We start from the raw sequence: 14,579 nt of genomic DNA, 5'->3' as shown, positions 1-14,579 counted from the left end.
CTGTTACCACACAGACCTCTCATATCATTCTACTAAAAGAATATGTGTACCACTCCTCCAAGGTTGTCTGCTCCATTACAGACAGACCTGTCATCAAACCACTTTTAGTTTATTTTTCTCAGGAATAAACAGAATCCTGATCAGCAAATTCTTTTAAACCATAAATTATGCAGCACATCTTCCAGTTCTTTAAATCTGCCTAGTCTTGAAAGCTACAGGGATTTCACAATTCTTCCTGTAACATTTACAAAATATTTCCATAAATTTCCTACTTACTGAGTAAATAACATATCCTCTTCAGTTAATGTTCCTGACACAGAGTCAGAACATCCACTCAGGGTACTACACGTGGAGCACCCAGCTGGTTCTCTCAATAGGAGAACAGCACAGACAGAGTTTGTGGGCTTGAAATTTCCCCAAGAAGAAAACCTGCCTTCAGGGCAACAGGCACAGGCAAGACCTGGTGCAGCAAAGAGCCAGGGTTCTGGTCGATAGCCCTGCTCTCACAAGTGAATGGATGTGCAGGGCTCCCAAGGGCTTCCCCTGTTACTGAGCAGTGGTTATCCTGTCTAGGATGCCTGTTCAAAAGGGAATAAATCCAAGACAACTCAAAGCTCCCTTTTGCCACCACCAAACTCAAATTCTAAAATCCAAGTAGAAGGCGTTACACGGGTGGGTAAAGAAATCATATCACACATTTTATATGGGTATTTTACTTTCTAAAATATCTCCTATGAATAGATCTTCCCCCAGTTTATAAGCAAAGCACATTTTAATAGTTTTCACTCAGTGCATGACCACAGATATTTTTATAGCAAACATATCTTCAAAACTGCATGTGGGACTCTCAGTGAGCAATGATCTAACTGATGGAAGTCACTAATGATTAAACATTACCAACAAATGATCCTTTTCAGCCAGACCTCAGTATGTTTAATCTCAGCCAACCCACAGCATGAACTCCAGCCACAAACTCATGCTGTTAGGCTTGTCACAGCAGGATGCTCTGGGTCACTAACAGCACGCCAGCTGGCACCTGCCTGGGACCCACAGCAGGCATGGAGTGATGGAGGAATACCACAGGCCCATGAGCTCTGTGCAGGGCAAGGCTGTGCCATGTCCTATGGCAGATGAGGGGCTGCTGACTTCCCAGGAACACTAAATTCACGAGCAGAAGCAGCATCTTATCATGGTCCCCTGGTTTAGGATGCTGACTTGTTTACCAAGAGCCCTATTTTACACAAAGAATTAAACATTTCAGATGTTTTTGGAAGATGGCAGGAGAGAAGGGAATCCCTTGAGAAGAGACATGTGAATTGCCTGTTAGAGTAGAGACAGAGATTTAGTTCCAGAAAACAAAACCACTGTTGTATCTGTTGCAAAATGTGAAATATGTATAAATCTTCTTAAGAAAGGATGTTTTTTGATCTCTATATACATTGCAGCCTAATCAAAAAGAAAGGAGAGTTAATCTGTGAAACAGATAACAGCTAACAAGCTGTTAGTGGTGTCCAGGGGTTAGAAAGACGAATTTCTTGTTGGTAGAATTGCCTTGTTAAACCTTATTAAGATTTTGGGCTTGACATGATTCAGTGGTCTCAGACCTAGTGGGAGGTTAACAAAGGTTTAGGATGTAGGAATGATAGCGGACACAAAGAATACAGAATTTACAGACCACAAAGACATCTGATGGAATTGCCAAGATAAGGAAGCCAACTCAGCAACCGTGCTGAATCAACTCTGACTGGGTAAAAGGTAATCCTGAGAGAGGGAGGTGGCAACCACCAACTCAGAACATCAATAAACCCACAGACCCAAGAGAAGAGGAAGACTGAGCCTGTGGAGTAATTAGCAGAGTAAACAAGAAACTCATTGACAAATAGAATACTAATTAATAAGATAACTGGGTAACTTCTAGCCAAACACCATTCATGCCTTTGTTTGCTAAAATACATACAAAGTAAAAAGTTTCAGCAGACGCTATACTTGATTTCCAGAACACCAGTGAGGACCCAGGCTTGTGCAACTCTGAGATAAATATTCAGTGTTTCTCGCTAATGTGCGTTATCAGCTAGAGTGTGACCAGCAGGACCAGGGAAGTGATTCGTCCCCTGCGCTGGTGAGGCCACACAGCGAGTCCTGTGTCCTACTCTGGGCCCCTCAATTCAGGAAGGACATGAAGGCGCTGGAGTGTGTCCAGAGAAGGGCAGCGGAGCCAGGGAAGGGCAACGGAGCTGGGGAAGGGTCTGGAGCACAAGTCCCGTGAGAGCAGCTGCAGGAGCCGGGGGTGTTTAGGGAGAAAAAAGGGAGGCTCTCCCACACCATCTTGTCACTACAATTCCCCGAACGGGGCTGTAGCCATGTCGGGGGTCGGCCGCCTCTCCCAGGCGACCAGCGGCAGGATGAGAGAAAATGACCTCAAACTATCCCTGGGGAGGTTTAGGTAGGAATTGCTTCACAGAAAGCGACCGGGCACTGAAATGGCCTGCCCGGGGGGGTGGTGGAATCACCGTCCCGGGAGGTGTTAAAGGGAAGCCTGGACGTGCACTCAGCGCCCTGGTCTAGTTACACGGCGGCGATCACTCATAGCTGGGACACGATGCTGTCGGAGGTCTTTCCCAACCTAAGTGACTGTGACTACCACCTTGCGGCACAGCGAGTTCCCGTTGAGTTAGACCCAGCAGCGCGGCACTCCCGTGCCCCAGCGGGGCCCTCACGCCGCGGGCCCAGCAGCGAGCGGGGCGCGCGCGGGCCGGGCGTGGCCGCGTAGGGGCCACAGCCCCGCGCGCTCCGCCCCCGCCCCGCCCCGGCACTCGGTGTGGGCGGAGCCCCACCTCCCGACCGCGCCGATTGGCTGAGACTAACCACACCCCCTTCGCCCACCGCCACGGGCCGGCATCCCGCCCCCCCCGCGCCGCCGCCGCACCGGGGGCTCAGCTTCCCTGCCTGACTGGAAATTGCCGCCGGCCTCGTTTTTCCGCGACCGGCGGGCGTGCTCGGGAGAGGCGAGCGCGCACTGCTTTGGCGCAGGCTACTGTATTTTTTCGGACTTTTTTGTTTTAGTCTCATTCTTTCCGCGCCTTCCCGAGCAGGCGTCCCTGTGAGCCGGCAGGGCCCTTGAGCGTTACGGCGCCGCAGAAAAGCCGGATCGGGGCGGGGCGGGTCCTTTCGGCCGAGCCGTCGCAGCCGGTGCCCGCCCCGGCCCGCCATGTACTACAAGTTCAGCGGCTTCACGCAGCGCCTCGTCGGGGCCACGGCGGCCGCCGCCTACACCCCACAGGTAACACCCGCACCCGGGCCGGGGCTGCGGCGCCGCGGGCCTTGCTTGAGCCGGGCAGGGCTCGGCCGCCCCCGCGGGCACCGAACGTACCCGGCCTCTCGCGTGACCTTGGGCGAGAGCGGAGGCGCGCTCTGTCCCGCAGCCCTGGAGTCAGCTTTGGGATGTACTGGGGGTTATAGCAAGAAAGTAACGCGCTTTCGTCATAGAGGACTGTTCCAGAGTTGAGTGGTGCTTGGCGGGATTTTAAAATCACCGGATCACAGAATCGGTTAGGTTGAAAAGACCTCCGAGAGCATCGAGCCCTGCCTGTGACCGAGCACCTCCATGTCAGCTGGACCATGGCACCGAGAGCCACGTCCAGGCTTCCCTTAAACACTTCTGGGAACAGCGGCTCTGCCACCTTTTTTTTTTTCTTCATTTTACGGGTTAGGGTTTAGGGTTATGGTTTGGGGTTACAAAGAGCCCCTGCATGGTTGTGGGGTGGCAACTGAGGGGCTTTGTGGTGGAGCTCTGGAGGTGCTGCCAGGCCCGAAGGCAGCAGCCTCCTGGCTGGATCACACTGTGAGCTGCTGATGGAGGAAAGCATCACTGTCCCCTGCTCAGCACTTACTGGATCATGTCCAGGTGCTGTGTCCAGCTGTGGGCCTCCTGCTCTGGGAATGGCAACTGGAGCAAGTTCAGCCGAGGTCAGCAGGATGGAGCCAGGCTCTGCACAGGGGTCCATGGTGGGAAGGCAAAAGTCACCAGGCATAAACTGCAAGAAGGGAGGTTCAGGCTGGACAGAAGGAAAAACATGTTTGTGGTGGGAAGAGTCAGACAGTGGAGCAGCTGCTCGGAGAGGGAGGCTGTGCTCTCTGTCCTCAGAGGCTTTCAGGGCCAGGCCAGACAAAACCTACAGCAACCTGGTGTCACCCTGCTCTGGACTAAAGAGCATTAGAGGCTCCTTCCATCCTGAATTACCCTAGGATCTTAAATAAACAGTAGGGTAACAGAGAGTTTCTGATATGGCAGTTTGTGTCCCAAGAAGGCTTTTTGTCCGTGTCTTTCCCCATCACTTTGGAAGGCTTCCTGGATAGCTGCTGGGGGTCAGGGGTGCAAGAAACAGAAGACAGCAGAATAAATAATATTCTAGTATGTACAGCACTTACACAGTAGCAATATATCCAGCACTACTGCAGTGATTGGGGCACTTCTTACCTCTCTAGACAAAGTTATGTTCAGAGAATAAACATTGATACTTCATTTACATAGTGGAGAGCAAAGGCTTGGGGGAGGAATGGGGAATGACTTCAAGTCTAAAGAGTAAAGAACCTCCTACATTTTTAAAAGTTACTTTCAATCCTTTTTATAATGTTTTTAGGCCAGCTTTTTTGTAAAATTTCCTTTTTTTTCCCCCCTAAACTTGACTGAATTCCCAGGGCACACATTTAGATGCATCAGTCTGCTAAAAAGGCTTTCAGTAGACAGCAGTTGAAATATAAGGGTAATCCCGTGAGTGTTAAGGTGTTAAGTTCAAAACAAATTTTTTTTCCTATTGATTTCTTTGCTCCATTTATTAAAACTATAGTTTAGCCTGTAAAGTGGTTTGCTTTCTATGCTTCTATTTATCATGATGTTTCTGGAAAAGTGAAGACATCCTGCCATTCAAATTCTCCTTGGTAAAATATGCAGTATACTAATTCTCTTTGTTCTGTGCTGTTACTGATGCTAATTCTGATGCTTCCCAATAGAATACTGTTTTGCTGCGGGTTTAAGCTTACTGTGGGCTTGCAAAATATCAGTCTAAGTGGATTTCAGAAATTATTTTGCTGACAATAACATAACTAGCAGCTTAACAAAACAGTTAACTAACAACAGTTAACTAACAACTAACAAAAAACAACCTCTCAAGTTTGAAATCCATATTTTTCTTTCCATCTCAGACTTAGCATGCTTAGAAGACTTAATTTTGCATTTAACAAAGTTGTATAAAGTAGTCTGAACAATTTATCTTGTTTGAATAAATGGGAACTTCCTTAGCTAAATGAGAAGTGAAATAGTTTCAAAACTACTCCTCATAATTAGGAGGATAATGACTGCCATAACCATTACAAATTTAATAAAAATATTAAAGAGTTAGCTTATGTTTAAAGTACAGTCACTGAGACCAGTTTCAGATGGTGTCAGATGGGGACAAGTACATGAACTTTTCCCCAGTTCTTCAACTGAATATGAAAGAAATTTACTAGCAGGAATTTACTTATACTACAGTATTTTCACTTCATGCAACTTATTTTGCTTGTAGCTATTTAAAGCCTCTGTGAGCCACAGATATTATAATTCATATTTTAGCCAATATGAATTGCTTAGAATCTATAATATGTAACCATTTATGCTCTAGATAATAGGTACACAAAATCACTGTCCCTGGATTGTTGTCCCTGTACAATGACTCAAGTGCTTTCACCTAAGAGCCTTGTGTTAGTCATAACAAATATATTTAACTTAAGGCAGTGAGGTGTATTCTACCGTGAAGGACCTGCAACTTAGTTTAGAAGTGTCTAGGTTCAGTAGGTTCATAAAAATTATTTCAAAGCATGTTCTGAAATACTGATTTCAGAGTAACTTCCCCTTTGGTCCTTACCTCTGTCTTCTCTCCTCTCTCATTCTCAGATCTGTTTGAGCAACTCCCCTTACATTTAAAAATTTAAGAGTGGTGCTATCTCCATTAAATTATGCTCCAAGTCCTTAACTGTTTTTTGTTGTCAGGAAAATGTAAATCTGACTTGCACATTCATACTAGCACGTGTAAATTTGTTTTAACTTTGAGCCTGTTGGCCAGCCAACAGTTACATTGGGGTCCTAAGATCCTCTGACAACTGACAGGAAAACAAACGCACTCTACAGAAGGGTAGGCAGAGAACTCTGTTTGCTCTTTTGGATTAGCTACATGTCTTGACCTTTCATTGAGAACTTTCAGGACTTTGAAAAAGTAATTGCTGTAGCATGTTGGTGAAATCAGCTGATGTTGACTCTGCATAACTACATCTGCTGTACTTTGTTCAAGACTTGGAAAAAAATCATGCTTTAGTGATTAAAAATGAAAGATTAACACCTTAATATAAGAAGAGGCATTATCAATTATTAACTTTTTTTTTAATGAAGCATAGGTCAAATGTGTAGAGGCATTAATTCCTCAGTGCTGTCCTGAGTGTAGTGAGACACTGATACAGGTCATTAAATAAACCCATCTTTTTAGTAATGTTAAATACAGTGACCAAGGGTCATTTAAGGTATGTCAGTTCTTACTTTAAAATTTTCTGCAGTGAAATTCAGCCTTTACATTACACTGTGGATTTCTCCTCAGCTATGCTAAGCTTAGTAAACTGGTTGTGAGATAAAGCACTTGCCACTTTCTCTCAATAACCACAGGCAAGTAACAAGTTGGAACAGCCACCCATTTGCACTGATTTAACTGGGCTTGGTTGGGGTTGGCCAAGAATCAATTCACCTGGAATTCAAGCAAAATTTTCCATTGGTGAGGAGCCCTAATAATTGCAGTGTCTGGGTTAAGCAAACTGAACTGTCTCCCTTCTGCAGCGTGTGTTTTGGTGTACTCTTTCCTGAAGCCAGTGAACAGCATCAATGTTTTTTATTTAAATTACTATGTGATGTCCTGGAGTGGCACCATGCTGCTTTGGAAGTAATTTACATCAGTACATTGATGATTGTGTGAGTTTTCTGAACTGGTTCCATTTGATTTCACAATGAAGTTTGTCACTCTGCTATGGCTCCTGCAGAACGGGGTCTTACAACCATCTGAACAGGAATGTATTTCTAAAGGCTGAAAAAATATGCAATAACCTGCAGTTGCTGATTTACTAACTACTGAAGTTATTAGAGGGCACTGGTCCTGAAAACACTGGGCTTTCAGGAAGGCAAAAGGGAGATTCTGAACTGGAAACTTTAAGGCACAGCAAAGATGTGCATTTTTACAATCGAGAAGGCAAGAAAAGGTTTGGAGAAGAAGTCACCTGCACATTTAGTATAAACATCTGTTCTATAGTTATTTCTGTCAAATCACCAACTTCTTAAAGACAAATCTAATAAAGTACTTAAAGTTCCTGTGGACAAAGATACTTGTCCATAATTGCTTTCTTCAAGGCCTCTGATGTAGCTGGTACATAGCCTTGAATATATAGTTAGTAACTTCCCCTGGCTAACAGTAGTTCCCTAGATGCTTCCTTCACAGCACTGTGGCCAGAACTGGTCACTGGTCTTCAATAATTCAGTGCTTGCCTTCTGTGCAAGCCTGCTCAGTAGGAAGAAAGAAATTCAGTTTTGGTGCTGCCTTTCAAAACATAACCACAAAGGTCACAAGTGGATTCTAATGTTCAGTCAGGCCTGGAAGAGTGGGAAGCTGAACCCATATCTTCAGGGTATAGCACTGCTGCCCCTTCCAGAGGCTATTCTGGGAGGCTGAGAAACCTGTTTTTTCTGCTGAAGATGCCTGTTGCAGCAGAGAATTTACATAAGGAAAACACATCTGGTCAATGGCTGCTGGCTCAGAAGAAAGAGTGCCAGTCTGCTTCCAGCTCCAAATACTGTCAGACAGTTTTCTTCAATATAAAATGCATCTTTTGAACAGAAACCAGAATTTCAGTGCAGTCTTAACTTGACCTGTGGCTGCTTCTGTTTGTAATAAAAATCTGTTGCATTGAACTGACTGTACAATGCATTTAATTTCTGTGGCAAGTTAGGAAAAAAAAATTGCAGCTGTTTAGAGAGCCATAATGTGAAACATCACTGCTGCATGTCCAGACGTAATTTAAATTTAACTACAGTAATAAAGACAAGGAGGCCATCTCATATTGGCTGTGACTTTGGGCCCTTAATCACAGAACTGAATTATGTAGTTTCTAGGTATGGCAAATGTATAGAACAACCTTGTGAACTGAAAGGAAGTTGAGCTGTGCTTCTCATGGGGAATATATTGGGTTGTGGGAAGTTGCAGCAACATCTGAACTATAGGATGTAGTTAGACCTGCACAAAAATATCGACTGTATCAAGGTCTCTGAAGGGCCTTGAGCACCATTTACACTTCTGTATGACCCAAATGATCCTCAAACTTTTTTTTTTTTTTTTTTAATCCCCAAACTATACATCCAAATTATTTAAGGCCCCGTTATTTATGGCTACTGCTTGCAGCATTCAGGAGGTAGAGCTCATTGCTCACTCTGACCTTAGCATCAGGGATCCTTGATCCTAATCCTACTTCTCAGAGAGAGTCCTAGATAGTCTGTGTAAAACAGAAGCAGTAATTTGGACCAAGTACCAGCACAGAAAAATAACAGCTATAAATTCGTGTCATGAGGAGATTGGAAAGGAGGCTGCTATTTTCCTTGCTAAGCTCTGACCCCAAGTTGTCACCAAGATATCAGTGGGCCAACAATGTATTTGTCACAAGTCTTCATACCAGATAAATACTCTTTGTAATGTATCCTTGTAATGACTGGCAGTGTGCCTGCCTAATGTAACAATCAGTACGTTTACAAGTGTGACATACCTTGATATTTTAATCTCTGTTTATGCAGGGACTCAAACCATTAGTTTCCACTGATTTCCCACATCTGATTTTTGGGACAAGTAAACCTGGTCCAGGTTTACCAGCAGCTCATGCTTTCTTGGGTAGAAACAAGGTGCCAGACCTACAGAAAGTTTTTCAGGTAATGACAACACTGAAGAGTGGGACATTTCTGTCCTTATTTTAACATAGCTAACTACTTTTGCCATTTCTACAATACCTAAATTCTGTAAAGTCTAGTCAAGAAACTGTCAGTTTAAGTACAGTATAACCTGTGTACTTGTACTATACTACAGAGTATATAATGTGCCTTGAATAGTAGATAAATACAGAAAGTGGATAAATGCAGTAACATTGTCTTTTTGATTAAATTGGTTGTTGTACCATTTGACTATTGGAAGCACTTTCTCTCTGGGAATCCACATGTCTGCCTTAAAGCAGATGTGGAAGAGCAAAGCAAATCGTTACTGTTTTGTGTATGATAATTTGAATGTTGCTGAAGCTGTTTATAGTGCAGTATAAGAGCAGCACAGTAAAGTTTTCAAAGCCAGTTTGTTAGCTATGGAATTTCTAAACGTAGGACTTTTCTTAAATTAGTTAAGCTTTTATTTAAGCCTCAAGAATGTGCTTATATAATGTTCCCTTTTCTCTCTTACATGCCACTTCCGTTTGGAATGTGTCAGTCTGACTTGGTGAATAATTTTTTATACATATCTTTTCACATTCTGTTGTTAGTGACACTTCTCCCATCCAGGTCCTCTTGAGAAACATTTCAAGATGCATTCTTTCTGCTTGCACTTCACAGCTTCGGCTAACAAAATTAACTTGCTTTTGCATTTGTCTTGCTCCACAAAATACACTTGATTGTAGTGAGCCTATTTGTCAGGAGGTTTCCCTCTCAGAAGTCTCTTAATTTACCCAAGGTAGCTTATTCCTTGATGACCTCAGTATGGATGTTAATTTCTTTTTTGCTTGTTTTCTCCTTGAACTCTTTCCCACAGAGATCAGATGGACTGCCAGTACACCTGAAGCTAGGATATCCAGACAAGCTGCTCTATCGGACCACGATGGCTCTGACAATAGGAGGGACTATCTACTGTCTGGTAGCACTGTTCATTGCCTCACAGCCAAAGAAACAAAAATAATGAACCACACCTCATGGGACTCTCAGCACTCCACTGAAGGATCTCCTGCATGTACCACTTTGCACTTAAATCTGTTCCCTGTGATCACACAGGGTTCATTATTCAGATTGGATTTCTTGAAAAAATGTTTTTAAATCGGTTGCCTTATGTATTCTAAAACACCAATATAAACAGAGAAATACAATATTTTAACATATGGTTGTAGCTTTTCTTGTCTTGGAGGAGTTAATAAACAGTTGGAGAAAGTTAAGCTTTTCCTTCCATCTTTACCCCAACTTAAACAATGTTAGAGATAGGACAGGACAAATAATTTGTGAGCTATGCACCACATTCCTTAGTGGAAGGATGCTGCTAGTTTCCAGAACACTAAAAGTAAAAAATTTAATTGTAGCATACTGGGAACCTGTTTCTATCCTATACTTTTCCAAACCCTGGTACATTAGTAAATAATATACCACCTCTGGTGGTAGGACAAAGGGCTTGTCTCTCTGAAGCATTTAAAGTGGATTTATTCCATAACTGTAGCATCACTGTATGCAGCAGAGTGCACCATTATTATAGCATGAGTTACACCAGTTTTTGGAGTTTCCTCTGTCAAACTGTGTTGTCATGCAATAAAGATAGCTACATGAATACTAAAAGAGTCAAGTGTCAAAAGTTTCAGAGCATTTCAGCATGCCCGGTAGTGAAGTAAACATATTGGTACACTTATAGGTTCAACTTGAAGATCTCAAATAATAAGACTGATTCAGCTTCCTTGCTGTCATGTTTTTGAGATGGTAAAGCTCTTAAAACCTCTCACAGACCGCACTGTGTGTTTAACTGTAAATTTTGGTGAAACAGGTTGCTGTCATATATCAGCTGCTTACTGTTTCCAGTGCCTGCAGATAGCTATTTATGTACACTCATTTCTGTGGATGGAAGAGAGATAGGCCAATACAACCCTTTATATTACCCTCATAATAGTATAGCCTTGAACTGCAAGTTTCTTACAAATCTTCACAAAATTCGTCCTCTGATCTCATAGTTCCTCCTCTGCCCCTGAACATTGATTTTCTGGCCTCTGTAAAGACCCATCTGTCTCAGAACTGTGCAGACACAACCTTCAAAGCAAATAAGAAAAATAGTTGATAAAGGAAACAAAACCTGCCTTCTTTCAATCTTTACTAAAAAAAAAATCTGATTTTTTTCCATTTAAGTTACACCAAAGCCTTATTACTGCTTTATAGGAAAGAGAAGCGCTGCTGGTACTGTGATCTCAGGTTTCAGTCAGTGTTGGTATTTTGGGATGGGAGAGATTTAAGTCAATGAAAAATAGTTTTGTAAGGATAGCAAGTGTCAAAGAATAGCAGAGAATAAATTCTGCAGGAGCTGACAGTTGTGTTGCCGCTACTAATGAAATATTTTCTCCTCAGTAGCCCATGCTTCCATGGCACTCAATCTGGTGCTGTAGGCTGTTAAATACTACAAAAAAGAAAAAAAAAAAGAAAGAAAGAAAAAAAGAAAACAGCATAGTAGGTTGTTGACTGTCTTCCCTACATGCCATCTATCAAGGACTGCCTACAAGAATTTTCTAATAAAGGATATTGTGCACGTAAACTTGACAGATAGATTTTCATGAAGCTGAGCTCTGTTCAGAGTGTTTCCATGCTCTTAGTTTTCTGATCTGGTTTTGGTTTTATTGGAGGGGTGGGTTAGGAATTTTCTTTTTTGTTTGTTTTTGTGATAGTACTGGGGTTTTTTGTTTTAAATCAATTATTTTAGTGCTCATCTAGCAGGTAAGAACTTTCTGCTTGTTGCTAAAGCAGATGTGGATAAAGTAACCAGCTGTTATCCCACAGCTCATTAGCCAGTGGGAATACTCTCGTGGAAGGAATGACAGCCTTAGCACTCAGGCCCCGCTTGCTTTAAGTAACTCAGCTAGGACATTGGGTTCATGTCTTGCAGTTAGAGGTTGTGGCTGAAGCCACAGATAGCAGAATTGCCCTGGGCCTCCCTTTTTCCAGCTCTATGTCAGCAGCTAAAAACACGTGCCAAAGGCACAAAACCTACCCATCAGATTTTGCAAATAAACAGAGACTACATAATCCATTGCACCTTTCTCCCCCTTCTCCCCCGCAATGTCTGGTTTTGAAAAACTGTATTCACTTCATCCTTCTCCCAAAAGCTGACCCACTTGAAGCAGCATGAGAGTTCTGCTTCAGCGGGTGAGATTCACACCCATGGTTCAGTTGGGGGTTAAAGAACAGAGGCTTAGTCTGCAGCCACTGAGCACTGCTCCAATCTGAGAGAAAGGGCAGACTGCATTTCTATGTTCCCTCAGCAAAGTGCTCTGAAAACCAGGAAAAGTTTCCAAGCTGTAACCTCATTAGTCTGTGGCAGCAAAATTTTGCCCCTTTCCTCAATTAGTTTTGAGATCATCATGAAGAAATTGCAACATGGTAAATCCTTTTTCTGCCTAGATAAAACAACTCTTAAGTATGTCTATTTTAAAATACTGATGCCAGACTTCTGTGAGAATTCAAAAGGGTCCAAGTGTTTTGAATTATTTGTGATACAGTGACCTAATCATCATCTTAAGCCTTCAAGAACAATTTTACCTCTAAAAGGAATAGTCTGACCCTGGCCTGATTGTTAAATAAGGACTTAAATAAGGAGAACCAGGGGTGACTTGCAGCATCAAGGCTACTTCAATATTGTGAGTTGTCATCCCCAGAAGTAAGAATCTGATGGGAACTGCAACTTCATTATAGTGTTCTTGTTTTATAAAGACCCTCTCTGTTTTCTCTTGGAAAATATGCAACCTACCAACACAGAGGATTGGGGGGGGGGGGGGGGGAAGCCTTTATAAATGATAGCTTATACTCTAGTGTTTTGGTTTGAATGTATATTTGAGAATAAATTATAATAAGCTCTCATACCCCAAGGTGCCGAGTTTGGAAGGGAAAGCAGCTGAGATTTAGAATACACTGGAACAAAATTATCTCATGGATAATCATCCATCCCCCATGGCATTATCTCATTGTTGAGAGACAGTGGTTTTCTTTCTTAAATGATTTCTGTGGCAACCTGGATTCAATAGTTATATCTTTGTAATGGTTTTTAAATAAGATCTCCTCCCTTACCTTTTGCGTGGGAGTAGTGGAATAAATGCATTTGAGAAGACATTGATAGTATGCACATATATCTTACTGCTTTAAAAATTAAAGTATGTTAAGGAGAGCATTCCTCCACAGTATTGTAGTGTGACCATACAGTCTCAACAGACTTTTGCCTTAACATTTGAAATTGTCAACAGACTGATTATTTCCATACTGAGGCATTTAATTGTTTGATCTTGCCTTAAAGCAAAGCTCTCTAATTAAAAGACACTGTAAGGAATAAAAACATGAGAAACTTGAAAATTGGGAATCTAATCTTACAGACCTAAAAAAAGCCAAAATGAGTGTTTAAGAACAGTTTCTTTGCATACATGTATACTGTACTTATCCTGTCTTTATCCTCCTTTCTGCCTTCCAAGAGGCTTTAAGAATCACAGATCAGATGGGGATTTTTTTGGTGACTTCTCTCACAAACCATACCCCTGCAGATCCTAAAATTTGAAAAAATTGGATCCTTTTCTACAAAGAGAAAAATTGACATGTATTGGCTAAGTTGTGTGTAAAATTGTGCTAAACTGATCTGAAAAAGGTCTAAGATGCCTGCATTTTATGACATAGTACATTTTCCCCTTTTCCTGCCCTTCACCTCAGTGAAGAGTTTCACAAGGAAGCCAAAGCTTGATCTCTGTTTTAAAATGGACAGTGGTAAGAATTTGCCTGTATTCTAAGCATTAACATCAAGCAGTAGGCACAATAAACATTTTAAGCATTTTGCATATTCAGTACTAATTGCATCTTCATTTATAAAAGATCATTATTTTGAAACAATTCCAGTTAGTTGCAGTGCAAGTGATGCACAGATTGCTAAGAGACAGAAGCACATTTGCTGTGAGAGTGAGTACAGGCATTCCTATAATCAGGAAATAAGGTAGATACTGTCAAGCATCACTAACATCAGATCCTGGTGCTTCTTACACGATCCCAGACTGCTTTTGGACATGGCACTAGACAGAAGGAACCACCTTTTCTTTGTACATTAATTATCTCAATTTACAAGAAAGTTGAGTTTAAGGGTCTGTTTTCTCCCACATATATCCCCAGTCTATTGCAGGCAGCCCAGACCTACAAGCCCAGGGGCTACAAGAAGGCAGTCATCACCCTCTGGCTCCAGAGAGACATGATACTCCCGAATAAAATGGTTTTTTTTGAATGATTTTGCCCAGTGGATCCAGTGCTGCAAACCTGGGGAGGTGGAGAGAGGGGGAAGTATTTTTCCTCATTTCATCAACTGCATACCACTCTTGCTTTTCCCCCTTCCTCACTCCCACATTTTTATTCTGAAGACCATGAAAATTTTTCTAGCACTTCCTTTTTTACATCATTTCTTAAATATTTTATTCCACAAAAGAAATGGAATTGTTTCTAATGGCTTCAAAATAAATTCTGAAATATTCATATCATATTCATATAATCTGTCGCATGTACTTTT

At 42.3% G+C, this 14,579-nt stretch overlaps 1 protein-coding gene across 2 annotated transcripts; it reads left to right on the top strand.

Annotated features, from left to right (window-relative positions):
• The first annotated feature begins 2,929 nt into the window (after positions 1 to 2,929).
• On the top strand, positions 2,930 to 10,239 carry LOC132324718 (cytochrome c oxidase subunit 7A-related protein, mitochondrial). Of its 2 annotated transcripts, XM_059841155.1 has the most exons (3): positions 2,930 to 3,280; positions 8,855 to 8,986; positions 9,846 to 10,239. In XM_059841155.1, the coding sequence occupies exons 1-3, from the start codon at positions 3,209 to 3,211 to the stop codon at positions 9,987 to 9,989; spliced, it is 348 nt and encodes a 115-aa protein (XP_059697138.1). In that variant the 5' UTR covers positions 2,930 to 3,208; the 3' UTR covers positions 9,990 to 10,239. The 2 variants fall into 2 exon arrangements, with proteins under 2 accessions (XP_059697138.1, XP_059697139.1); XM_059841156.1 differs by lacking the exon at positions 8,855 to 8,986 and having other exon boundaries at positions 2,960 to 3,280.
• Positions 10,240 to 14,579: the final 4,340 nt, after the last annotated feature.

This window comes from Haemorhous mexicanus, chromosome 3, assembly GCF_027477595.1.
Source record: "Haemorhous mexicanus isolate bHaeMex1 chromosome 3, bHaeMex1.pri, whole genome shotgun sequence".
Lineage (NCBI taxonomy): Eukaryota > Metazoa > Chordata > Aves > Passeriformes > Fringillidae > Haemorhous > Haemorhous mexicanus.
The sequence above is the reverse complement of the archived record's forward strand: the minus strand, read 5'-3'. Positions and strand labels throughout refer to the sequence as shown.